Here is a 26,230-nt window from a genome sequence, read left to right on the forward strand (position 1 = left end):
CCACGCCCGGGCCTGCCCAGCCCTGCGCTCCCGCGCTTCCGCCCGGCCCGACGGAGCCCCGGCTGCAGGTGCGGCCCAGGCACGGGGTCAGGGCTGCCCTGCGGGACCCCGGTGCCTCCCGACCGAGCGCCGGCCAGCGGCGGGGCTAGTGGGTCCAAGCAGGAGGCAGGAGCCGGGAGGCAGCGCTTCCCAGCTCCCTCCAGCCCTGGTCTCCGTAGGAAGAGCTCCTCGTGACTGTGAAGACACAGGAAAGCAAAACAAAACCCCACAACCTCTTAATTATGGAAAATGTCAAACATGCAGGAAAGAAGTGAACAGAGCAAGCCAGCGCTTCTCACACTCGAGTGTGCTCAGGAATCCCCTGGGCATTTTATTTGATTAAAATACGGATCCTGACTCAGTAGGTCCGGGGTGGAGCCAAGAGTCTGCATTTCTAGCCAGCTCCCAGATCTGAGGCTTCTGGACCACATCTGATAGAAGGGTCAATGAACCCCCGTGACCCCGATTCCTCAGCAACCGCAACTCATAATCAATTTTATTTCATCTACATTCCTCCCCCACCATCGTTTTGAGGCAAAACCCAGGCGTCATATCATTTTATTCATAAATATTTTTGTATCTCTAAAAGGTAAGGATTTTAAAAACTACATATACACAATACTTTTTTTTTTTTTTTTTTTTTTTTTTTTTTTTTTTTGAGACGGAGTCTCGGTCTGTCGGAGTGCAGTGGCCTGATCTTGGTTCACTGCAACCTCCGCCTCCCGGGTTCAAGGAATTCTCTGCGTCCACCTCCCGAGTAGCTAGGATTACAGGTGCCTGCCACCACGCCCGGCTAATTTTTGTATTTTTAGTAGAGATGGGGTTTCACCATCTTGGCCAGGCTGGTCTTGAACTCCTGACCTCGTGATCCACCCGCCTCGGCCTCCGAAAGTGCTGGGATTACAGGTGTGAGGCACTGCGCCTGGCCCACAATACATTCTTAAACCTAAAATTAATAGCACTAATTCTATAATGCCAAATATGCATGCAGGTTCAAATGCGCAGAATTTTTGTTTGTTTGTTTTTGAGATGGAATCTCACTCTGTCACCCAGACTGGAGTGCAGTGGCGCCATCTCAGCTCACTGCAACCTCCACCTCTGGGGTTCAAGCAATTCTCTTGCCTCAGCCGCCTGAGTAGCTGGGACTACAGGTGCACACCACCACTCATGGCTAATTTGTGCATTTTTAGTAGAGATGAGGTCTCACCATGTTGGCCAGGCAGGTCTTCAATTCCCGACCTCAGGTGATCTGCCCACTTCAGCCTCCCAAAGTGTTTGGATTACAGGCGTGAGCCACTGTACCTGGCCCAAATGTGCAGCTTTGAAGACAGTTTCTGTGGGCTTCCTAAGGCCCTATGAGGACAATGACAAATCAAGGCCCTTGCCACCTGTCTGGTGGCCTGTGCAGCCTGTTGGAGATTCTATGCTCAAACCACAAAGGCCTCTGAGGAGCAAGGTGGGGAGGTGGGGGAGGAAATGGCTGCAAGGGCTCTGGATGCCCAGCCTGACTTGTCCACCCCTCTCTGGCCCAGGCATGGGGCTGCGGAAGGGGCGGGGACCACTTGCTTCACTTTGTGGAAAAGAGAAAAGGTGTACTGAACAAGGAAAGAAACTTGCTAGGGGCTTACAGCAAGCCTGGGGTCCACACTAGGGAGTCTGCAGCCCCCAGACTCTGTGCCCCAAACCCTCCCGGGCAGTCCTGCAGCCTCAGGCACAACTTGGAAGACCATTCTGAGGTGAGGGTGGGGTGCCGGCATCACACAATAACGCCCGCCATTATTTCAGTCAGGCAATCTGTCTTTTCATTTCTGGCACATGGCAATGTATCAGCAAATGTGTGGAGAATGAATGGAGGAGTCAGCCCATTAGATGTAAAAAAGTCATTTAATAAACACTTGTGTTTGCCATGTGCCAGTCATTAAGTGTTTTATATAACTCACTTAATCCTGGTAAGAGGCCTATGAGTCAGTACTATGATTATCCTCATTTTAGAGATGAGAAACCCGAGGTACAGAGAGGCTAAGTAATTTGCCCAAGGTAACACCGCTGGTAAGGGCAGAGCCCGGTTCTAGAGTCCCTGCTCTTGGTCGTGAGGCTCTGCCGTGGCCTAGAGTTAAGAGAAATGCTCCTCAAAGGAAATGGCCTTGCCCACATCATAAGGACATGTCTACTGATCCAACCGGGTCTCCCTAGTCCATCCTGCCCTGGGGTATCTGATATTTTCCCCAGCCTTTTCCCTCCACCCTCTACTCTGACCCTGAGATCCCATGGGAGCCTAAGGAATGGGGTTGCTTGCCTGGGAGTGCTGCAGGAGTTTTGGACCTTTGGGATCGGTGGCACCAGTGCAAGGTACCTTGATTCCGAAGTTGGGGTGAGGTCCAGGAAGCCAGATTTTAGGCCGGACGCAGGCAAAGGAGAGTAAGTAAGCTCAGAGATTCAGGTTTTCTTCTGGTTTGAGGATCCAGTAAGGAAAGGGGCTAGGATGTGGCACCAGGTCAGGATGGTGCTGCATGTCTTTTTTTTTTTTTTTGAGACGGAGTCTTGCCCTGTCGCCCAGGCTGGAGTGCAGTGGCGCAATCTCAGCTCACTGCAAGCTCCGCCTCCCGGGTTCCCGCCATTCTCCTGCCTCAGCCTCCCGAGTAGCTGGGACTACAGGCCCCCGCCACCACGCCCGGCTAATTTTTTTTTTTTTTTTTCATTTTTAGTAGAGACGGGGTTTCACCGTGTTAGCCAGGATGGTCTTGATCTCCTGACCTTGTGATCCACCCGCCTTGGCCTCCCAAAGTGCTGGGATTATAGGCGTGAGCCACCGCACCCGTCCGGTGCTGCATGTCTTAAACACCTGAGCGGGGCAGAGTTGGGGAAGGTGGGGATACCAAAGACATGCTCATGGCCCAAGTGGGTGTGACCTTCTGAGGGCACGAGTGGCCACTCTGGCTGTGGCTCCAGATGCTCTTGAGCAAGGGTCAGGAAGTGACTCAGGCCTCCGACTCTGCTGACACTGACCCCCACTCTGGGCCTGACTGGCCCTGTGTTACTCAGCAGCCAGGTAGTCTGGGAGGGAGCCCTTGGAGGATCCAGCTGGGGGAGTCATGAAAGGGATGGGAGGAGGAGAGGGTGACTCAGGTCATCCTCGATACCCTGCCTCTCCAGCCTGAGGCTCTCTTCTTTTGAGTTCCAAGGGCCCTTTGCTCTTCTCCTCCCCAGACAACAACCCAAGGTTGTCCTGTTGGCTTGTGCCCTATGAGCATGGAGGCAGGGGTTCAGGAAACCAGCTTTGGAATGAGACCTGAATGTACATCCCTTCTCTGTCATTACCTCCTGTGTGACCTCGGGCAAAGTTTGGTCCTCTCTCTGAACTTCAGTGTCCTCCTTGTGAAATGGGGATAATACTAAAGTGTGACAAGCATATTGAAAGAGCCTTAGAATTGTGTCATTTCAAGTATATTCCTCACAACAACCCAATGAGGTAGGAACTTTCAATGCCTCTAACCAGAGATCACCAGAAACACGCGTGTGGGGGAACAAGCTGAGCTGATGACTCCTTGCAACAAGGGAGAGCATGCACCATGGGGGTCATGGGGCGCCCCAGGAAGGGGCGTTACTGATGTTTGGAGCTGTGTTAGGTGATTGGGAAGGGGTTAAGGAAGCGAGGTTTTGTTCTGGGTTGATGCTGTCAGGAAATGGAGGTAACACTGTGATTGGAGGTAACACTTAACACATCTTGCCTAGAAGGAAAGCAGACTAGAGCAAGGCTGAAGCTACAGCTGGTAAACCAGCAGCCTCCACTCAGCTTAGCTCTACAGGGGGATTTGGGTCATTTCTGTGGTTTGACAATATTCATGTTTTGTCTGTGTTCAGATATGATTATGGAGTAGTTTCATTTTTGTGTTAGTCTGCCCTGTTCACAGATGGCCTTGTTCGATGCTGATGTCTGTGAAATTGTCTATATTCAGCATAGCAAGACCGAATTGCACCAAGCTGGACAGCTCTGAGTAACCAAGTCCTGGCTGATAGGACCAGGCAGCTCCCAGATATCAGGGCTGCTTTGGTCTATTCCAATATAATTATTCCCCTGGTACAGATGGAGAGACTGAGGCCCAGAGAGGTTAAGTAATTTGCCCAAGGTCACACATACCTAAGAAAGTGGTGAATATGATCTTCATATCTGGCATCTGGCTCCTAACTCTGCACATTTAACTGCCAACTAGAATGCCTGGTGCCCAGCTAGTGCCTGAGAAGTGGCTGCTGTTGTTGCATTGTCTTCCTAGTCAGCCTGTGAGCCTCTGGAGGCAGAGACATGGTGTGGGAATTGATGACTGGTTTCTTAGAGATTGAGACAAAAGCCCCACAAAGCTATGAGACTGTCATGTCCCCTATCCTGGCCACCTGGACCCCATCTTGCCCCAGGAGCACAGCAGCCACCCTCTCTGCCCGAAATAGCAGGACCAGCATGAACCTCCTCGCCATAATGAGGATGGGCCAGCACGGACATCCTCACCACGAGACCGCCACAGAAATGAAAAAGCATGACACATCTGGGGTCCTATGGGGGTAGGACAGGCCAGGGAGCCCTGGAGCTCTGGCCCCAGCTCTAGAGATTCCCATGCTCTTTCGGGGCTGTCAAAACTCCATGAAACAAGCAAAATTGCAAGGAGGCAGGGAGATGCAGAAGAAAGACTGCAGATGTGGGCTGCTCTGTGGGGTGGTAAGCTGTGTGATCTTACACAAGTTACTTAGCTCCTCTAAGCCTCAGTTTTCTCATTTGTAAAATGAGAGTGGGTGATAAGACCCATGTCACAGGACTGTTGTGAAGACTAAAAGAGATGACTAGAAAAGTGCCCAATTCAGTGCCTGGCACACAGTAGGTTTCTCACCAGAGGCTCCTTCCCCAGTGGACTGTGTCAGCTCTGCCCGGGTACTCCAGCTGCCCAACTCCAGCTCCTGCCCTTTGGCTGTCCAGTCCCTGCCCCAGAAATGGTCCCCTCGGTGAGAGTCAGCTCCAACTCACATCCAACTCCTCTATTAAGTTTTTTGCCAGATAGCCCAAGGATTCATTGACCCATTCGTTCAACATTTATTTGTTGGCTGGGCGTGGTAGCGCATGGCTGTAATCCCAGCACTTTGGGAGGCTGGGGCGGGAGGATCACTTGAGAACAGGAGTTTGAGACCAGCCTGGACAACATGTTGAAACCCCGTTTCTACTACTACTACTACTAATAAAAATTGGCGAAGTATGGTGGCACATGCCTGTGGTCCCAGCTACTCGGGAGGCTGGGGTGGAGGATTGCTTGAGCCTGGGAGGTTAAGGCTGCAGTGAGCTGCACTCCAACCTGGGCAACAGAGGGAGACCTTGTCTCAATAAACAAATGATTTAAAATGCTGGTATTTAATACTTTCATATGGGTCAACTAAATGTAATGGCAGGTGGTATTAAGTGCAATGAAGAAAATAAGGCAGAGTAAGGATCTAAAAGACTAGTGAGTACTGTTTGATCAGGGAAGGTCTGTCTGCGGAGGCAACATTTGAGCAACCATTGAATGAGTCTGGGAGTAAGCCCAGTGGACACCTGGGGAAAGAGCAAGTGTCTGCCTTCCAAACCCCTCAGGGGACACTTGACCCTGTAGACCAGGTACCCAGCCTCATTCCTCCTGTGCCCATTACTTCCTACTCCAGCATCCCCTGGTAAGTCCCTCAGGGGAATAGCTTAGAGTGCCTGGGACACCTTACTGACCTCTGGAAACTTTTTTTTTTTTTTTGAGACAGAGTCTTGCTCTGTTGCTCAAGCTGGAGTGCAGTGGCACGATCTCGGCTCACTGCAACCTCTGCCTCCCAGGTTTAAGCGATTATCCTGCCTCATCCTCCTGAGCAGCTGGGATTACAGGCATGGCCAGGTAATTTTTGTATTTTTAGTAGAAATGGGGTTTCACCGTGTTGGCCAGGCTGGTCTCGAACTCCTGACCTCAGGTGATCTGCCCGCCTCGGCCTCCCAAAGTGCTGGGATTACAGGCATGGGCCACCAAGCCCAGCCAGCCTCTGGAAACTTGATGGGGTGCTGGGCTTCTCCTGTGAGGCCATCTCCCCAACCTTGTGTCCCCATTACCTCTTCCCCTTCTCAAGGGCAAGGGCTGGTCAGCAGACTTAGGGCTCGAGCAGAACATCCATCCCAGCAGCAAAAGATAAGGTGCCATCAGCCAGGTGCGGTAGCTCACGCTTGTAATTCCAGCACTTTGGGAGGCCAAGGAGGGCAGATCACCTGAGGTCAGGAGTTTGAGACCAGGCTGGCCAACAAGTTGAAACCTTATCTCTACTAAAAATACAAAAATTAGCCGGGCATGGTGGTTTTTGCTTGTAATCCCAGCTACTTGGGAGGCTGAAGCAGGAGAATCACTTGAACCCAGGACGCAGAAGTTGCAGTGATCGTGCCACTGCACCCCAGCCTGGGCAACAAGAATGAAACTGCATCTCAAAAAGAAAGGAAGGAAGAAAGAGGAAAGAAGGAAGGAAGGAAGGAAGGAAGGAAGGAAGGAAGGAAGGAAGGAAGGAAGGAAGGAAGGAAGGGAGGAAGGGAGGGAGGGAGGGAGGGAGGGAGGGAGGGAGGGAGGGAGGGAGGGAAGAAAAGGCACCCTCCCCCGCACCTCCTCCTCTCTCCCCGCCCTCAGCTTTAGCACCCCCTGGTGGAAGACGGGGGTGGGGACAGCTCTGTGAATGGAGCACCTCTCAGCCAGTCTTCTGGGTTTCGGATGACAGGCTTCTCCTCTTCACACCTCCCTCCCCACACCGTCCGGTCCACACTCCCCTTTCCACTCCACCCCAAAGGCCTGCCTCCCTGCACCCAGCCCACAGGTCAGCCCCCTCCACTCCACCCTACAAAGATGTGGCTGGGGGAAGGTCTGGTGCCCAGGCCTCCGCTCCGTTTGATCTCGGCCTTGTCCTTGGTAGCATTCAGCATATTAATTAATCTGCATTGTCTCCAGTGACATGTCCCTCTCCACCACTGGACAATGACTCTGTAAGGGCGAGGGCAGTATTCTGGCCACTGCTGAGCCCCCTGGCACTGTGCCTGGCCCATTGTAGCTGCTCAGTAAATACTTAGTGACTGAACGAACCAAGGAGTTTTGTGTCTCTTCTGGGTACTAGCGACAGGCGGAAGATGTGGCTTGAAGACCCAAATGGTGGGACGGACTAAGCAATAGTAGAGGAATACGCCTGGCTCGCCTGCCATGGGCTGGGTGTCTGGGATGTGTGGTCACTGTTCAGCCTGATACAATCTGTCCCAGGATGTTTCTGACTTTGCTGTGTTCTTCCCTTGCTCCCTGAGGCAAGGCCTAGAGGCCTCATCCTTGTGGGGCCCCCAAGGTCCTAGCATGAGGCTGGACCTTCGAATGGTGGTGAAAGAACCAGATTGTACAACCTGAATCTGAAGCCTCTTCTCTTGCCATGAATTTGCACCAAACGTCCACTCCAAAGCAGGTTCCTCCCTGCGGACAGCCCTCCTCACCACTCCCGCTGAAGCTCTGCATGAGCCAGATCCTCTCCCTATGGAACTGTCCGCCCCTCCTTCCTTCCTCTTTCCCTCCCTCCCTCCCTGTCTCCCTCCCTTCCTTCTTTCCAAGCTTAACTCTAAACTCAGGTCTACAAGGAGGCGTTCCTGAGTGAACTCTAGATCCGCTCACCCCACTAACCCTGTGCATATCCCCCTCTCCCCATGACCCCCATCGCACACCACCTGCTTCCCCCCCACAGGCTTCGTGACGTCCACATTCTGGAAGCGTGCTTGTACTCCTGTGAGCCGGTGGAGAGGTAGCCGAGTTCTGGGAGATGGGGCTGAGTCCGAATCTCATGCCTCCACTTGTGGCTACAGGTGAGCGCATGTCTCTGAGCTTCCTCATCAGTAAGATGGGAGAATGTCACTTGCATAGCCAGGGACACCAGGAGGGTTTACTGAAGCAACACATGCCAGGTTGCAGCACTGTGAGTGGTGGTCCCTCTGGTCCTTCAGGACTGCTCATGTGTCACCTCCTCTGAGGTCCCCCCGACCTCCTCATTACAAGCCATGCTCACCTGGCCTCATGTCCTTCAAGCCCTGTGTACCTGTTTATCGTCTGCCCCCTCTAATAGAATGTCATGAGGTTGGCGAGGGTAGGGGCTTTGTCTATTTTGTTCATCACTGAATTCCAAGTACCTAGAAGAGTGCCTGGCGGCCGCTGACTGGCTGAACGGCAGAAATGTAGCAGGGCCTTATCTCCAGCAGCCTTGTTATCGCCACATCTCTGTCTGTGCAGCTGGTATGCAGGCCCAACTCGCCTTCGTGCCTGGGGCAGTCTCTGCTCTACTGACCTGACAAACCGCAGTAATGGGGTCAGGTCCTGCCTGGACTTCTGTGTGCGGCCTGCCTCAGGCGGGGGAGGCTGTGCACCCTGGAGGCCACCTCGACAACCTGCCTGTCGCAGGCAGAGGCCACGGGGTCTCCCTGCTCCACCCCTTCTAAGTAAACTATCCAATGTCAGGACACATAGATCCTCCCCAGAAGCCCTATGGACCCTGGTCAGGGGCAGATGACCCCAAACAAGACTAGCAGGGCTACCTGCCATGGCAGAGGTTCGGGCTCTGATTCCAGCTCTGTCTCTAATTTGCTATGTGACCTCAGGTAAGTCAGACTGCCTCTCTGGATACATTCATTTTCTTTTATATGCATTTAATAAACATGGAAAGAGCACTAATTACTTGGCAAAAGTTGTTATGAGTTTTACATACATGTAACTTAATCCTCCTAAGGACTCTATGAGATGGGTTAACAGTACCCCCCATTTTATGTATAACAATGAGGCACAGAGAGGTGGAGTGACTTGCCCAAGGGACACACAGCTAGTAAGTACTAGAGCTGGGAGTGAAGCCCAGGCAGTCTTGCCCAGGGTCAGTGCTGGTAACCACTATGCTTAGCTGTGCTGGATGATGCTTGTGAAGGGCCAATCTTTCCTAAGAAATAAAATTAAGTAGAAAGAACATTGCGAGACCCTGTCTCTAAAAAACTAAGAGTCACAGTGAGAGAGCTCCAGCACACCACTGTCACTGCCAGCCCGAGCACAGGTGTGGTGACAGAGATGAGTAAGGGGCTGTGGAGAGGAAGCCACCAGCTTGCCCCTGATCCTGGTGACTACACTTTCCTGACAAATAGCTTCTCCCTGCTTCTCAGGCCTGGTCTTCACTCCCTCACACTTGCCCAGGGCTGCCCTTCCTAAGCCAGGGGGCATCCGGATCCAGCTTTGGTCACCTGGAAAGCGGGTGCTCCAGGTGGGCAGCTTGAGGGCAGCACAGCTCCCGTGTGACAGGCAGCCAGCGGCAGCCCAGCTGTGATTAAGCTTCCTGTTTCAGAGCAGCCTTGCCTCCCCGTAACGCCCCACCCCTGGTAGCTCTCAGTGGCCTCCAGGATAAAGATTAAACTTCTTAGTCAGTTGGACAAGGCTTGCCCCCATCTGGACGGGCCCTGCCTTTCTTGCTAATCAGATCCTCCAAGATGTCTGTGCCCAGGCAACCTCCATTCTAGCCATCCGCAAGCGCACCTTCCTCATCCCCGTCACCACGACTTTGCTTGAGCTGTCTGTGGCCTGTCTGGAACGCCATTCCTCTGCTTTGCCAAGCACTGGGGGGAGTCCTTGTTCCTTACAACCTGCTCAGCAGCTCCTCCTGGGCTGGCTTTGCCAGGCCACTCTCACCAGCGCCCATAGACTTGGAATTCTCAGCTAACTTTCAAACAAACCTAAATTGTAAGTTCTTGAGGGCATGAGTGTCTTATTTTTCTCTATCCTCCTTACCTACTTGGTGATTAAGGTAAAGCCTTAATCCATTCAACCAAATTTTGCCAGGCACCTCTCAAGACATTGAGAATACACAGACAAATGTCACAGTTCCTGCGTCAAGAAGCTCCTATCCTAGTGAGGACGGCAACAGGAAACAGTAACAACACTTGTTGGCAGGTGGGAGTGCAAACTGGGGCAAGCTTTTAGGAGAACCATTTGGCAATGCTGCCGACGTGTCAAAATGTGCACCTTGTTAATCCTGGTAATCCCATAGCCATCAATTTGAAACAGCCGAGGGACACACACTTGTCACCGCATTGCTCATCATCTGTATCAATAAAGAGAAGTTTCCAGCATCATGGGGGCGGCGGGGTTGGGGGAGAGGAAAAGGAAACACAGTGCTTGGATAAGTTGTCTCAGATTTGGAGAGAATGTTTGGGATGGCCTGCCTTAACAGATACAGAGTAAGTGCTGAGGCTGAAATTCACTCGGCCGGTGGGGGTGGCAGGAGGAGTGAAGGTCCTCGTCAAGGCAGAACGCTGAGCTGTTTCACACACATGCCATATTCACTTCTGATATTTTAGAAATAGAACATCATAGATATCATCATGATGAAAATGGTGACAAAAACATATAGTTCTTACTATGAGCCACACACTGTTCTAAGTGCTCTACGTTGGTAACGAATTTAACCCTCACCACAATCCTGTGAAGAAAGCACTATTACCAATGTCATCCCATTTTACAGATGTGACAACTGAGGCCCTGAATGATTAAGCAACCTGCGGAGGTTATACATTGTCAGTGGTGGAACCGGCATTAGAACCTAAGCTGTCTGGCTATTGACAGCCGAAGCCCTTTCATGCCCCTCTCTGATTCCATGCCCTCTCCCTCCCTAGAGGTGACCCCTCTACAAGTTGGTGTTTATTATTATTTTCTGCTTTTAGTTTTACTGTGTATGTATGCATCTGTAAACGATGTCAGATAGATCGTTTTGTAGCCTCCTTTTTCACTTAAGGTTGTTGGTGAGATCTGCCAAGATGTTGAGTCATCTCTCAGTTTCTCAACCTCGGCACTGCTGACACGTTTTTGCTGGATAATTCCTTGCTGTGGGGGCCGTCCTGTGCATTGCAAAATGTTCAGCAGCATCCCTGGCCTCTGCCCACTATTACTCACCACCCTCATCTCCAAGTGTGACAACTAAAAATGTTTCCAGACATTACCTATTGTTCCTGGGACAGAGACAAAATCAGGGGTCTGTGGTGGTGGGGGGGGATCATTCTAGTTCATTTGTCTTCACTGCTGTTTAATATTTCATTGTATGAATACATGCTGCAGTGTATTTCCTATTCCCCGATTGATGGAGGTTGAGGTTTGTTCCCATTTCTTTCTGTTATTACAAATGATGTTGAGTGAAAAGTCTCTGTACTCTGTTCCTTGTGGACATATGAGAATGCTTCTAGAAAGTTCTAGATTACCTAGAACTGCAGCTATGTACAGCTTCTGCCCTTACTGAATCCTGCCAAATGGACACCAATGTATGAAAACTCTACAGTTTCTGTATGAGCAAATTCATTTGCCTTTTCCTGCATGATTTCTAGGTTTTGGGACATGCTTTGAAAGCCTTTCTCCATTTAAATCTTTGATCTGTCTGGAAATGATTGTGGCTGAAGGAGGAAAGTGGCTATCCAGCTGTTTCAACATCATTTGACACAGATCACTGAATAATAATGAGTTTTAAAAGCAATGTATTTTTCCAGATTTAGGAAAATTTCCAGGAGTTACACCAATCTGTCAACAGCTATTGTTTCCAGGTAGTGGGATAATAGATGTTACTTACCTACATTTAAACATTTTCAACAATAAATATGTTTTGTGTCATGAAAGAATAATAGTTAGACAAAGTAATGTGGTAAGTGCTTTGACCCTAGAATGATCAGCACAAGTTACATAAACACTTGCGGGGGCACCTGACTCAACTGCAGGCTGGGGACAGGACTGGTTGAGTGGGGGCTGTTTCCTCACCGTGAAGCAGGGTGGGGTTTGTTGAGGGCACAGCAGCCACTTGGCTGTGCCTCCAGATAGGGACACTCCCCACCACAAGCACTGTGTCAGCAACCATGATCAGAGAGTCGTTGCCTGTCTCACTGGGCAGAGCTGTGAGTGGCTGAGTTTCATACAGGACAATCAGCTCTGTCACACTTGAGCAATGGTCCGGGGGAAATGGGTCTTCGTGTAATGGCAGTGGATGGTGACCTCACACCTCACACTGGAAACACACAGTGGAGCCAGCTGATGAGGTCGAGGTAACCCAAGAGGACATGCAGCCCTGGACACCATGAGAAATTCTACTGTCTGTCCGTTGAGTGCCAGGGAGGTGGATCAAAGGTGCACCGGCCCAGAAATGGCCCCCAGCAACAGGTGCTTAGAGGTTCTGTTCTAGGGGTGCCAGCGAGATGGTACGGTCATTGTTTACCACTGCCTTCTCCCATGAAAGCAACGAACAATTCCATGGGGACAGGAATTTGACTTTTATTCTTTCCCATATTCCCAGTGCCTGACAGATGGAACGTACCTAATAGAAATTTGTAGAATGGCTGAATGAGGGTGCAAGAAACCATAGTGCCTTCCAATTCTCTTTCTTTTTCCTTGCTATTTTCATTTTAAAGTGGCAGATGGATGGGGACACAGTAGGAATTATCTAGATTATGGCCACCAGCCACTTCCAGTAATCTTTTGGTTCTTGTTCTAATTCATTAAATTGCTGTGCATCCAACTTAAATTACACAGCAAGGCATAACAAAGAGAATCAGAAGCCAATTTTTCTAACATGTGTCTCTTTTTAAACAAGGAAATTCCACACAGCACCATTTCTTAGGCAAGGCAGATAACCCATACATATTTGGTTTCTTTCTTTAGATGATCTTTGCTTCTAAAGACTATTGATTGTAAAAACAGGAAGCAAAAGACAAGGTGATCTGCAAGGGATTAAAAGCCGATAGTCATTTACTGACTGGGTCAGTAAGGACTGAATGCCTACTGTGTGCCAGGTACCAAGCTAGGTGAAAGGGACACCACAGTGAATAAGACATGATCTGTCCTCGATGACATGCAGCCTTAAGCCAGTATTTAGCATTTTCTGTTATGCTCAGGGCTTTTCATATCTTAACTCATTTAGTCCTCACAACCCTACAAGACAGACTCTGAGAGATCGAGTAATTTGCCCAAGATCATACCAATAGGAGACAGCAGGGCTGCGATTTGAACAGTCCCACTCTCTACTATTGGTACAATCTTGGGCAAATTACTTAGTCCCATCAAAGGTTCCAGAGCCTGTATCCCTAACCTTTATATGTTTTTCCTTTTTGAGCAGGTGGTACAAACAGCAAGCAATGATAAAGCAGTGCGATCAGTGCCACCACTGATCATTCCAGAAGATTACAGTGTGCACGCAGATGACACACCTAATCCAAGCTTGGGAATGGTCAGGGATTTACAGAGCGAGTGATGTCAACGCTGAACAGAAGAACGAATACATTAGCTCAGAGGAATGAGGAGGAGGAGAGGGTTCTAGAGAGAGGACTATCATGCACAAAGACCAGGAGAGAGAGCAAGAGCACACAATGACCTTGTCCCATTAGAGCAGTGCTATAGACAGTCAGAGGGAAGCGTGTTAATCTTCTAGGACATACAAAGCGAGTGCTGGCTGAAGACCTTTTGGCTGAAAGAGGGAAAAGGTAGTTCCTCTTCAGAGGACTGGAGGTGCATTTCTATCCCAGCTGAGAAGCGAGGGCAAGGGGGCTGGGACTAGGGAGAGAGACCCAGTGTGTGCTGAACGAGATAAGGCACCAAGTGCCTGGCTGTGGCTGCCAGGGACTCCTCCCCAGTTTGGCCAGCAGCAGCCAGAGAGTCCTTATGGAAGTTATGCTGAATTATTTTTTTTTTATTTTCTTTCAAAAAACCAAAAGAGGTGTGTCTAACACCAATGCTATAAAACTTTGGAACCAGGAGTCTTTCAATGTTGATACCAGGAGAGTCTGTTGAATCTAGCCTCAGTTGTAACGTGACTGAGAAAGAGACATTACTTGTATAGAATATGCAAGAATGTAAATTGCCTTACGTACAGTAACAGTTCATTAAAATAACTACTTTTTAGTAGGGAGGTAAGGAAAGTAGGGGGAAGGAGATGGAAGAAGAAGGAAGACAATAGGGAGCCAGGTCTGTCCTGCATTGTGGAGGTTTCACTTCTTAGGACTCCAGGTGTCCAGGGTCATTTGGTCTGTCAGCAGTTCTCAGCGGGTGCACTGAAATCTCTCGGGTCATTTTGGCTATCATACTGATCAGGAGTATTACTGCTATTTGAGCATGCAAGGGCCACTGTGCAGAGTGGGATTCTTAACAAGAATTGCTTCACACGACAAACATCCTGCTGAACATTCATGAAGGTGGAAAAAACTATTTATGGTTATCTGAGCCTAGACTGTAACTTGGTTTTACATATAAAACAAATACTTTTCTGCATATTAATATACTTAAATTTCCCAGGATCACAACTGCATAAATCAAAAAGTTCTCCAGGCTGGGCAACAGACTGAGACCCTGTCCAAAAAAAAAAAAAGAAAAAAATTCTAATTGCTTTTTTTTTAATTTTCCCAAGAGTTGCTTACCAGTTTCAGAAAAATCATGACTGACGGCAGTCAGCCATGGTATTTGAGTTGCCAAGACAACACAACTGTATCAGTATGCCTGTGGAGCTGTCATATTCAAGGTGATTCTATGTATAGGTACAAGCATCTAACTACTTTATTGTATCTTTTATGTAGTTATGCTTGAGCTTTTTTTTTTTTTTTTTTTTTTTGAGACAGGGTCTCACTCTGTCACCCAGGCTGGAGTGCAGTGGAATGATCATGGCTCACTGCAGCCTCAACCTCCAAGGCTTAAGCAATCTTCCTGCCTCAGCCTCCTCAGTAGCTGGGACTACAGGTGTGTGCCACCATGCCCAGATAACTTTTTATTTTTTCATTATTTATTTATTTTTGAGACGGAGTCTCACCCTATTGCCCAGGCTGGAGTGCAGTGGCACGATCTCGGCTTACTGCAACCTCTGCCTCCCAGGTTCAAACAATTTTCCTGCCTCAGCCTCCTGAGTAGCTGGGACCCAGGCCTGCGCCACCACAGCTAACTAATTTTTCTATTTTGTACTAATTTTGTATTTTTAGTAGAGATAGGGTTTCACCATGTTAGCCAGGCTGGCGAGTGATCCACTTGCCTCAGCCTCCCAAAGTGCTGTGATTACAGGTGTGAGCCACTGTGCCCCGCCCCAGGTAACTTTTTAAAAATTTTCTGTAGAGCCGGGTTTCACCATGTTGGCCAGGCTGGTCCTGAACAACTAACCTCAAGTGATCTGCCCGCCTCAGCCTCCCAAAGTGCTGGGATTACGGGTGCGAGCCACCATGCCCAGCCAGCACTTATATATGGAAATGTATTAGTATTTTTCCTTTGTCATTTATGTTAGATCATTATATTTCCTTTTTTTTTTTTAAACCAAGTCTCGCTCTGTCGCCCAGGCTGGTGTGCAGTGGCGCAATCTCGGCTCACTGCAAGCTCCACCTCCTGGGTTCACGCCATTCTCCTGCCCCAGCCTCCCAAGTAGCTGGGACTACAGGAACCCTCCACCATGCTCGGCTAATTTTTATTTTTTATTTTTTAGTAGAGATGGGGTTTCACTGTGTTAGCCAGGATGGTCTCGACCTTCTGACTTTGTGATTCGCCCGCCTTGGCCTCCCAAAGTGCTGGGATTACAGGCATGAGCCACTGTGCCCAGCCGATCATTATATTTTCTTTGAAATTGTGTGAATTATCTATGAATTTCACCTCAGGATTATAAAAGAGGTATTATGAAATATTAGTTATGCAAAGGGTAATGGATCTGATAAGAGTTCAGAACCACTGGTTTTTGTTAAGAATCTAGGCTGGGTCTGTGGTTTTACATCTTATTTTTTGCTGCAACTGACAATCAAATGGTGGTGGCATAATTTTTATTTTTAGTTGCAAAACTGAAGGTTACTTCCTTAACTTATAATAACTTCTAAACAAAGCACTTAACTGAACTACTCAAATAGGTCTGCAATATAACAATATCCCACTGGCTATGAGTACTTAGACCACAGCCTATGGCTTCAATAATGGGTTTTCCAGAAACTGCCTCAGGACCATTTGTCCTCAGGAGCTCTTTTCCCAGTTGGCTTCAGAGGCACGAACTGTTCCCAGATGCAGAAGGCTGCAAACTCCCCCTAACAAGACAGCCTCGATGTCCAATGTCAACTTGTGAGATGCAGACTAACCAGTATCTTAGGTGTCCACAACAGGCACATTGAGGTTTGTTATTTCATTACTGGTCTAAGAAAATCTTGTAGTCATACCCCAGTTTAATTACCAGATTTTCTGTCTGTGGATAATGGCAAAGAGCTTCTGAACAAAGGATAACTTAATTTACTCAACATCTACATCTACTGTTTTTTTTTTTTTTAAAGAAATGACCTTAATTCAGTACCAAACATATTTTCTTCTAAGCTACCATCTTCCTTTTCCCCTAAAAATATTTTGAGTCTAAAAAGGCCTTTCCAATTTGTACTTTCCCTCCAAGATGTCAAGCTACTTTTTTTTTTTTTTTCAAAAGGCATTCCACTCTTGTCGCCCAGGCTGGAGTGCCGTGGTGTGATCTCGGCTCACTGCAACCTCCGCCTCGCAGGTTCAAGCAATTCTCCTGCCTCAGCCTCCTGAGTAGTTGGGATTACAGGCGCCTACCACCAAGCTTGGCTAATTTTTTGTATTTTTAGTAGAGACAGGGTTTCATCAAGTTGACCAGGCTGGTTTTAAATTCCTGACCTCAGGTGATTCACCCACCTCGGCCTCCCAAAGTGCTAGGATTACAGGCATGAGCCACCGTGCCCGGTTGCCAAACTACTTCTTTAAGTTACAACAGGCTACTGGGTGTTAAATTTTTTTTTTTTTTTTTTTTTTTTTTCCAAGAAAAGAGGCTTTGGTGTTCTGCAAGACTAGGAGGGATGAAGTGTTAGATTCGTGGTTTTCAACCAGGGATGATTTTGTTCCCCAGAGGCCATTTGGCAACAACATCTGGAGACATCTCTGGCTATCCCAGCTGGGGGAAGGGAGCATGCGTGCTACTGGCATTAGTGGGTAGAGGCCAGGGATGCTGCCTAACACCCTACACTGCACAGAACAGCTTCCACAACAAATACTTATCTGGTCTGAGATGTCAATAGTGCCAAACTTGAAAAATCCTGCTTCAGATTCTTAAAATACACCCTTCTACTGAAGAAGAAATCACCAAATCCTCCCAGCTGGGTGGAGAATCCCGCTACAAAGTACTGGTGCAGCTTTGCTTGCCAGAGGCCTAATAGCTGGGTGCAATTTCTTTCCAGCAACTGTTCTCCTGCCTTGGAAGGCTGGGCTCTACCCTGGCAAAACTGAAATTTGAGAATGGTTCTCCAGGTCACATAGACTTTAAACACCTTTCTCTATAAGAAACAAAAGAAAGAAAAAGTTTCTTCTGATCACAAAACAAAACCCTCAGTGTAAAAAAAGGCATACATTACAAAAATAGCATAAAAAGTAAAGGCCATTGGCCAGGCACGGTGGCTCAACCTGTAATCCCAGCACTTTGGGAGGCTGAGGCGGGCGGATCACGAGGTCAGGAGATCGAGGCTCTCCTGGCTAACACAGTGAAACCCCGTCTCTGCTAAAAATACAAAAAATTAGCCGGCGTGGTGGCGGGCGCCTGTAGTCCCAGCTACTCGGGAGGCTGAGACAGGAGAATGGCATGAACCCGGGAGGCGGAGCTTGCAGTGAGCCAAGATTGCGCCGTTGCACTCCAGCCTGGGCGATGAGCAAGACTCCATCTCAAAAAAAAAAAAAATAAATAAAAATTAAAGGCCACAATCCCACTACCTAGAGATGGTTGCTAACAGTTCAATGTATATTCATTTCCTAGCCATGCATTATCTATCAACAAAAAAGGGGGCCAGGGTACTATAGTTTGCCACTGACTTTTTCTCCTTGCTGGATGGTATTCCACTGCACGGATGACCATCTTATTCAATCAAGTCCTTATTCATAGATATGTGGGTTACTTCCAGTATTTTGCTGTACAAAGAATGTGACACTGAAAACATTCTACGCTGTGCACTTAAGACCTTTTTTTTTTTTTGAGACAGGGTCTCACTATGTCACCCAGGTTGGAGTGCAGTGGCACAACTATGGCTTACTGCAGCCTTGAACTCCTGGGCTCAAATCCTCCCACCTCAGCCTCCCAAGCAGCTGGGACTAACAATGCATGCGCCACCACACCTGGTAATCAAAACAAAATTTTTGTAGAGTCAGAGTCCCCAGCTATGTTGCTCAGGCTAAAGGCTTCTGAGAAGTGTAAATGCTAAGTTCAAAGGGCATGTACATTATGAAAACATATCTGCATTATAAATAAAAGGGGGTCTTTATTATTTGCATATTCATTAACCAAGTCCTTGCAGCTACCAAATTGTATACAGAAGTGAAAGTCATCCCCATGTGAAAACATTCACTAACGAGCTATTTATAAAAAGTTAGTCTCTCTTTGCTTCCTAAGTACCTGAAGCCAAAGTATTTATCCTGCCCACTGTATTCTGGTCTTCTGTTAGTCTCTATGGTTATATTGTAAGTATATGACAAATGACACAAATAGAATGCAACTTAATTGCAATAATCACAAATCTTGCAAATGGTGGTGGATTTGATGAATAATGCTAGAAAACTGCTCAAACCTTAAGCAAAAGCCCTAAAAAGTGTGGGTGACAGACTCAGACCAGTTAACAATAAAGTGGAGGAGGTGATCACTGATACTTATAAAAAAGAATGTGAATATCAAAATATTAAGAGACTCTGAAAACTGATGAAACTATCAAATATTTTTGCAAAACTTCCTTCTATGATCATGTTGCAAAAACCAAATAAGATTATTGTAAGATGCAAAAATCAGTTTCACTTCAAAAACAACTTAGTTTCCTTCTTTGTCAGAATTAATATATCTTTAAAATTATGAACATGCTTTCATCATTATGTTCCATTTTCATGATTAAAGTTCCATTCAGGCTTCCCCTACCCCCAGTGTCCACCACATTCTATGAAATTTTGGTCCCCATTTTAAGTGGTTTCACTTCAGGGGAGCTTTTTCTGGTATCAACTCTCCTTGGGCTAAGCAGGCCCTCTTCTCAGAAGCCTAGGAGGAAGGCTGCTGTCATGTCTGGTATGTGAATGCAAAATACTCCCTACAACTGTCTGATTCTTACAGGAGCTAAAGGACCCCATGTAATAACCAGGGCCCTTTTCTCTCACCTCCTTACGAAGTCACTGGGGATGGAAAGGAGACTATGCTTGGTCTGCCTTCTATCACTGCCTTCATTCCCCGCTGCCAGCCAGGGCCCAGACAAAAACCCAGCTCTCAATATCCTCACAGGCTGAGCCCCACGGTCCACCCTGGGACACCTGCTGGCTGTCATTCCAAGGACACCAAGAAAGGAAGCACATCAGCAAAGTCCCTGAGAAATCAGCTCTGAGACCCTGTGGCTCTTTCATCCCGTGATGCAATTCAGTCATTCTGAAGAGTATTTTCAAGGACCGTAGCCAGCTAAGAAAAACAGTCATAAAATACATTCGCCTAAAAGCTTACAAACAATGTACATATATATATACACAAACCCAACCTTCTCTCTGGCAGTTTTATAATAAAAATATATGGCTTATAGTCTCAAATGTTAAAGATGAAGAAAACTTGAGCTTCACTGTATAGATGAGAAAACTGTAGCCCTGGGCCAAGGGTCAGCAGACTTCTCTAAAGGGCCAGATGGTAAGTGGTTGACATTTTGGAGGTCGTATAGTTTCTGCTGCAACTATTTGCCTCTGTCACTGTAGCACAAAAGCAGCCACAGACAATACATAAACAGATGAACATGGTTCTGTTCTCATAAAACTTTATTTATGGATACTGGAATTTAAGTTTTACATTACTTTTTACCTGCTACAAAAACTACTACTTCTTTTTGTTTTTCTTTCCCAACCATTTAAAAATGTAAAAGCCATTCTTAGCAGACTACACCAAAAGAGTGGTGGGCCAGATTTGACCTTCAGGCCACAGTCTGCTGAGCCCTGTCGTTTCGGCCACTCTTACCTTCGCGTGTAGATAAGACAGGCCCCAGTGCTTAATACCTTGTCATTTGCTCCTTGCTTTACCCATCCACAGCAAAGACCTGGATACTCTTCACCAAAAAATGTACAACTAAGGAGCTTTATCAACATTTTCTAAATGTTAGGAGTAATATTAAGATCTGTCAGACAAGTATGCCAGGTCACAGTTTAAAGGATATTGATATAATGCCATATTGTGCATTAAATAAAAACAAGAGGAAAATATAATAAACTTGAGAAACTCACTGAATTTGAAAAATAGGCTTTATTTTAACCAGTGGTATTGTCTGACATCCTATATGGCATAACTGATTACAGCCAAGTTCATGGATACAAATAAAATAGCAATTTCCCTCATTCTCTCTTTTGTTTTCTGTTCAGAGAAATCAGGAGATGGGAGCATTATGCTCAGAAACCGAAGAGCTCTTCCGAGAGCTCCAGCTTAAGAGTCCAGGCTTCCGGAGCATGCAGCCTCCTAACACGTATGTGGTCACATGTGCAAAGACCTTTATTACAAAATATTCAGAGCAGTATTTCTGTAGGAAATCACACTAGCATTTACAACCAAAACATGGCTGACAAAATTCATCTTGCTGTGGATGGTGAGGATTTGAACTGCAATAAAGGAGATGAGGCCTTTACGTTCACTCTCCTTGAAAGGGGGAGAGTCCCGGCTGAGAGGGAATCAACATCAGTCTGTCTCCTTCCTTCTTGCTCCAGTTGACTCGGGGGTCCACCCGGTCCCTCTGGAGTACGTTTATCACTGCACTGATTGAGAAATGGAAACACCTTGGCCCAAATACAAGATTCTGTCACACAGCCAACACTGGAAGTGACTTTATACTTTCTTATTACACAAAAGGCTTAAATATACGAGTCCTCATGTAGAACAAAATGCCTGAAATTCAGCAAATTATGAAAACAACTCTTCTCCACCCCTGAGGATATTTTATCTTTATAAAGTTGAAAATACAAAATATTAAAATAATTTGCCCTTTCTCCCCATCAAAAGGAATCACATTTTCAAAGGATTCCTGCAATATACAAAATTCTGAAACAAAATTTATTTCTCCCCAAACCAAGAAGTCAATGATAAGCTGCCAAGAAGACCCTTTTCCATAGAGGAGTGGAAAAGACACCTTGTTACTTTTTTATTTTAAAGTAATCATATTTAGAGGAAGATAGCAGTTTTCTGGCCTTATGGGCTTTAATTTTTTACTTTGATTTTCAGCATTTCTTAGCATTAGTTATTGGGAGTGAAGAGAATAACTTGTTTCTGAAGTTTGGGATATTCCTGGGAAAAGCCCTGATCTTTCCCATGATAACTCCTCAAAAATAGTTGGTTGAAAACAGATGGCATGAATGAAAATGCTGTACATCCATCTGTTCCTCTTTTCATGATTTTCACATCAAAAGCACCTGAAGTATCAATTGTGTTCAACACAGAATAGCACTAGGGGCTGAAGAGAGGATGATGTCACTTGCCATAATATCAGCTGAGGTGACATGGGATCTAAACTACCCAAGAAGTCTTCACTGGCAAACCTGCCTGACACCAGGGCCTCCTGAAGAGAGCAGGACAAGCAGCTGTGCATGCTCAAATAGCAAGACATGCAAAACACATCCTCACTCTGCTAGAAATAGAGTACACAGGAAGTACATGACATCAAGAACCTGCTTCTGACTACTGGGGCAGATATTCAAGAAACCTCTGCACCAAAGGTGAAGGGTAAGCAGAGAAATGGCAACACCTGGGGGTGAGGGAGAAAGAGAGACGCACATATACGCATGCACTCACATGCACACATGACCGCCTCTGAAGGCTACCTGGTTACTCCGGGCCCACAAGCAGCCGTCCAACAACCCTCTCAACTTGCCCAGCTCAGAACTTCAGCAGCTGCAGTCTTTTAACTATCTACACTTTCTTCTCTCCTTTTAAGGCACAAACATATTTACAGTTTCAAATACACCTGTCAAGATCTGAGAACCATACGAAGCAAGTTAATCACAGGCTAGTGCACAGAAGCCGGTTGGTCCTTTTTGGCTGTACGCATCACTGAGGGACAGCGTTGGGTCTGAAGCAACCAGAAGGTGTGGGCCTTCTCTTGTGCCACTGTGGGATGTTGTCAAGTCTATGCCCCACCGTCAAGGTGGGGGTCACAGGAGAAGCCAAAGTGGCAAAAGCATGACCAGGATTGGGGACAATTCATATTTTTTTACTTTGCATTGAACATATTCCTAAAAAGACAGCAGCTTGCCTGCCTGAGCCAACTCTCAGAAAGAAGAGCAAGGTGGAGGCTGCCCTGAAGCATCCACAACCTCATGTAAAGTCACCACAACCTCATGTAAAGTCACTGTGATCATAGTTTGTTCATATTGTCTTACCTTCCCACAAAGACAGACACACACATGCACACACACTAACACGCGCACACACACCCCCTTCCACCATGGAGGAAATCTCTGCAACAAGAGGCACTTGAATGATATTTGGAGAGTTCCCATGAAAAGGCCTTCCCCTCACAGTGAAGTGGGATCGACAGAACAGAAACCAGGTGCTCAGGACTCCATCTCTTCTTGGTCGAGGGGCGGTGGCACAAAGCTGACGACTTCATCATAGGTCAGGCCTAGACATCGGGAAGGAAAAGTAAGACGTGAGAGTTTAGGCTGTTCTCTTTGCTGGCGAGCACTCTGACTTCACTCAAGATCCTTCCTCCCTGTCCAGGTAGTGGTATGATGGGCTACCTCACAGCTGGTATGTAATATTCTAATGGAGCACGTTATCACACAGAAGTTCGAGGGACATAGAAAAGAACCTTTTTTTTTCCTCATGTTTTTCATTGCTGAATGCCTCTTAAGTTCTCTACGGAGGTGCTCAAGAATGAAAGAGCACTCTCACAAGCTACGGCAACAGATGGTCTTGGCTCTTTGGATTTAACTGGAGTTCTGAACTTGTGTTTTATGGAAAGAATATGGGACTGGACACAGGATACACGGGTTCCATTCCTGGCTATGTCCCTAACTAGTTCTAAGTTAACTGATAAGACATAAATTCTCTTTGCCCCAGTTCTACTAACTGTAAAACTGTAAAAATATCCTATTCTTTACTTAGCTCAGAGAGATGTTGTAAATGCAATAACTCTGAAAACCTCAAATCTCCATGCAAAGCTCCTATATGTGAGGGGCTGTGCATAAAATCAGACCAGATGTTAAGTATCTCAAAGGTCCAGAGAGTATCACTGTCTACAACACTTTCCACCAGAGAACATATTCATTCTGCATTACAGACCTCAACTACAAGCTTTAGCAAGTTGGTTATGACCATTCAGTTTTTATTTTCCCACCGCTTTCGGTTAGTGGTACAAGATGTTAATCCTACCCTTAGGACTTACTTTTCCACTCATCTATAAGGAGGTCCCTGCTTTCAAAGGACTGATCATAAGGATCGGCCACTGGTTCATCATCAGGATCGTGGTACTGAGCAAAGTAGGCATGTGCAAGGGCTTGGGCTGCTGTAATTCTCTTATCTGAGTCCAATACAAGCATCTTCTCCAGCAAGTCGACAGCTATCAGTACCATAGACAGGAAGGAAAATAGTTTTTAATATGTTACAAAAAAGTATGCCTTATTAAGCAAACATAGTTTTGACCCTTCATATCCAAACAAGGAATTCTCCTCCAAAAATACCTACTCTAGGATATACTGGCCCTTTTCTCCTTTACGTGTGTGTGTGTATCTGTATTTTGTATGTTTAAAATGTTTTATTTTATTTTTGATTCGGGGGTACGCGTGCACATTTGTCACATGGGTCTCACGGATGGGGACTGGGCTTCCAGTGTGCCCAATAACCAAATAGTGAACATTGTGCCCAACAGGTTATTTCTCAACCCTCACCCTCCTCCTGTATTTTGTATTTTTAAAGAACATGTTACTAAAGAAGAATTTTTTTAAATGACTAGGATTGTGTTTGAACAGGCTTTTGTGGAACGTCAATGTAAAACTGCTACCAGTGTAGTCAAACTGTATAAAAACAAAAGCCTACAGCTACAGTAATCTAGAATAGGTAGGCAGGACTGTTTTTTGTGTGTTTGTTGTTGTTGTTTTTTGTCCCCCTTCGCTGTTTATTTACTAACATAAGACAAATAAATATTCATCAAACAGATCTTCAAACAGTGAATAAACTGGGGGTTTTACATGGTGATGGGGGTGAGACATGGTATTAAAATCAAAGGGAATTTTATTTAAAAAAATTTCACTATGAAAAATTTCAAATATACAGAAACAGAAAAGTAAAAACAAGGATAAAGTGAACACTCACATGCCCAGCATACAGATTCAACAATTAACATTTTTGTATTTATTTATATGTTTTTCTGAACTGTTTTAAAATAAAATTATAGACATGATACTTTACCCTCCCCAAATATTTCAACACAAAGACATCTTCCTATATAATCATAATACTGTTATCATCTCTGACAAATAATTTCTAAATATCATCTAAAATCCAGTTCATGTTAAAATTTCTCCAATTATTCCAACGTTGTCTTTTAGAACTAGTTTGTTCAAACCAGGATTCAATTAGGGGCCATGCACTGCAACTAACTGGATTTCTTTAGTCTCCCATAGTCTAGAATAATCTCCTTACTTCTAAGCCCTGTTCCTTCCCGATTCTGATCTGAAGAGACCCTCTGGTTGTCCTGAGAATGACTGTTTCTCGGGATGTGTCTGATTTTGCTTCTTTTGCTGTCATGTGTCTATACCCTGCTTTCCACTATCCCCTGTACTTCCCAAAAACCAGAAGTTAGGTAAGAATCAGGTCAAACATTTTCAGCAAAAATACAGGTGATGCCATGCATGTGATAATGCATTAAGGCCATCTGTCCCACTACTAATGAACTAAAATTGGTCACTGGGTTAAGATGTTTCCCCTTTGACCAAAGCAAGTAATCTGTGGGATATTTTGGTACCAAATAAATATCCGTTCCTTTCACTTATGGCTTTTTGCATTCACTGGGTTTCCTTTCCAAAAGCAATTATTTCTTTCATAAGGGGTTACAAAATGGTGATTTGTCTAACTCTGTATTTCAAATGAGTATTTTTGTGTTTCAGCATGGCAGCACTTGGGAGGATAAATACTGCCATATAACCAGTTATCACTGTGGTGAAATAGGCTTTTGAGACTTTGCAAATTACTTCTTAAATGTGGAGCGGGTGGGGGTAAATAGTGAAGAAGACAGCTTTCTATGGAGATCGACTGCTGTGTATACTGGAGGCTGTAAAACACCCCTGTCCTACAGCTTGAATTCCAGAGTAATCCACTGGAGAAATATGGGCTTCAGGGGGATACAGAAACAAAGTGAATATTCATGTGTCAATTCAAGTTCATTAGTTTACACTTTACAGTACAGTACTAGGTGAATGCCTGGATTATATATACATATATTCTTCTGATGGTCTTCTCTTCTTAGAAAAAGAAACCTTATCAGCTGTTGATTTTCTAATTGAACACAGATTATATGACAAGTCTCTATTACCCCTAGGGTAAAAACTACCATGTTCTTATAACCAATAAGGTCAGGGGCAAGAAAAAGATTCCTCAAAGATATTATTAGCTGGGCATGGTGTTATGCGCCTGTAGTCTCAGCTACTTGGGATAGGGAAGAGGAAGGATCACTTAAATGCAAGAGCTTGAGGTTTTAGTGAACCATGACTGTGCCACTGTACTCCAACCTGGGTGACAGAGTGAGATGCTATTTCTTAAAAAAAAAAATCTTGACAGATAAATATATACACTAACATCAAGGGGTAATTTAAGTTTTAATTCATGTTTTGGGAATAGCAGTGAAACAAAGTCAGTGGCTGACGAAACAGAGCTGTTAATATTTATATTGCTGGCATGTTCCTGCTCAGTTAATATGCTGGGCATGAGCTTGTGAGAGTAACACTGTACTCCATCTGCCCGGCAAGGGGAACCTCATTATATGACATCACTGTTTGGCAATGGGCTGTAAGGCACGTTTAAATGCTGAGAAGTACAGTGCTGAGCACCAGATGGACCAAAGCCTCCTTTCAACTCATTAGCAAAGTGGTATCTAGTTCTTTTGGCGGTTTCAACGTCATGATTTCAAAGAATGGGAAGACCTATCAGG

General features: G+C 46.1%; 1 protein-coding gene across 6 annotated transcripts in view; it reads right to left on the reverse strand.

Moving 5' to 3' along the window:
- Window positions 1-18: 18 nt before the first annotated feature.
- MAPK14 (mitogen-activated protein kinase 14) overlaps window positions 19-26,230 on the reverse strand; it is a 103,945-nt gene continuing 77,733 nt past the window's right edge. For 4 of the 6 annotated variants that reach the window (XM_065542947.1, XM_005553192.4, XM_005553191.4 and 1 more), the window contains 2 exons: window positions 23,471-23,644; window positions 20,325-22,705 (listed from right to left, as the gene is read on the reverse strand). In XM_065542947.1, coding sequence (XP_065399019.1) covers window positions 22,638-22,705; window positions 23,471-23,644 — 242 coding nt within the window. In that variant the 3' untranslated portion in view covers window positions 20,325-22,637. Of the gene's footprint in view, window positions 235-20,324; window positions 22,706-23,470; window positions 23,645-26,230 lie in introns of those variants that run through there. The other 2 variants (XM_045390739.3, XM_045390740.3) reach the window with 2 other exon arrangements.

Source organism: Macaca fascicularis, chromosome 4, assembly GCF_037993035.2.
Source record: "Macaca fascicularis isolate 582-1 chromosome 4, T2T-MFA8v1.1".
NCBI lineage: Eukaryota > Metazoa > Chordata > Mammalia > Primates > Cercopithecidae > Macaca > Macaca fascicularis.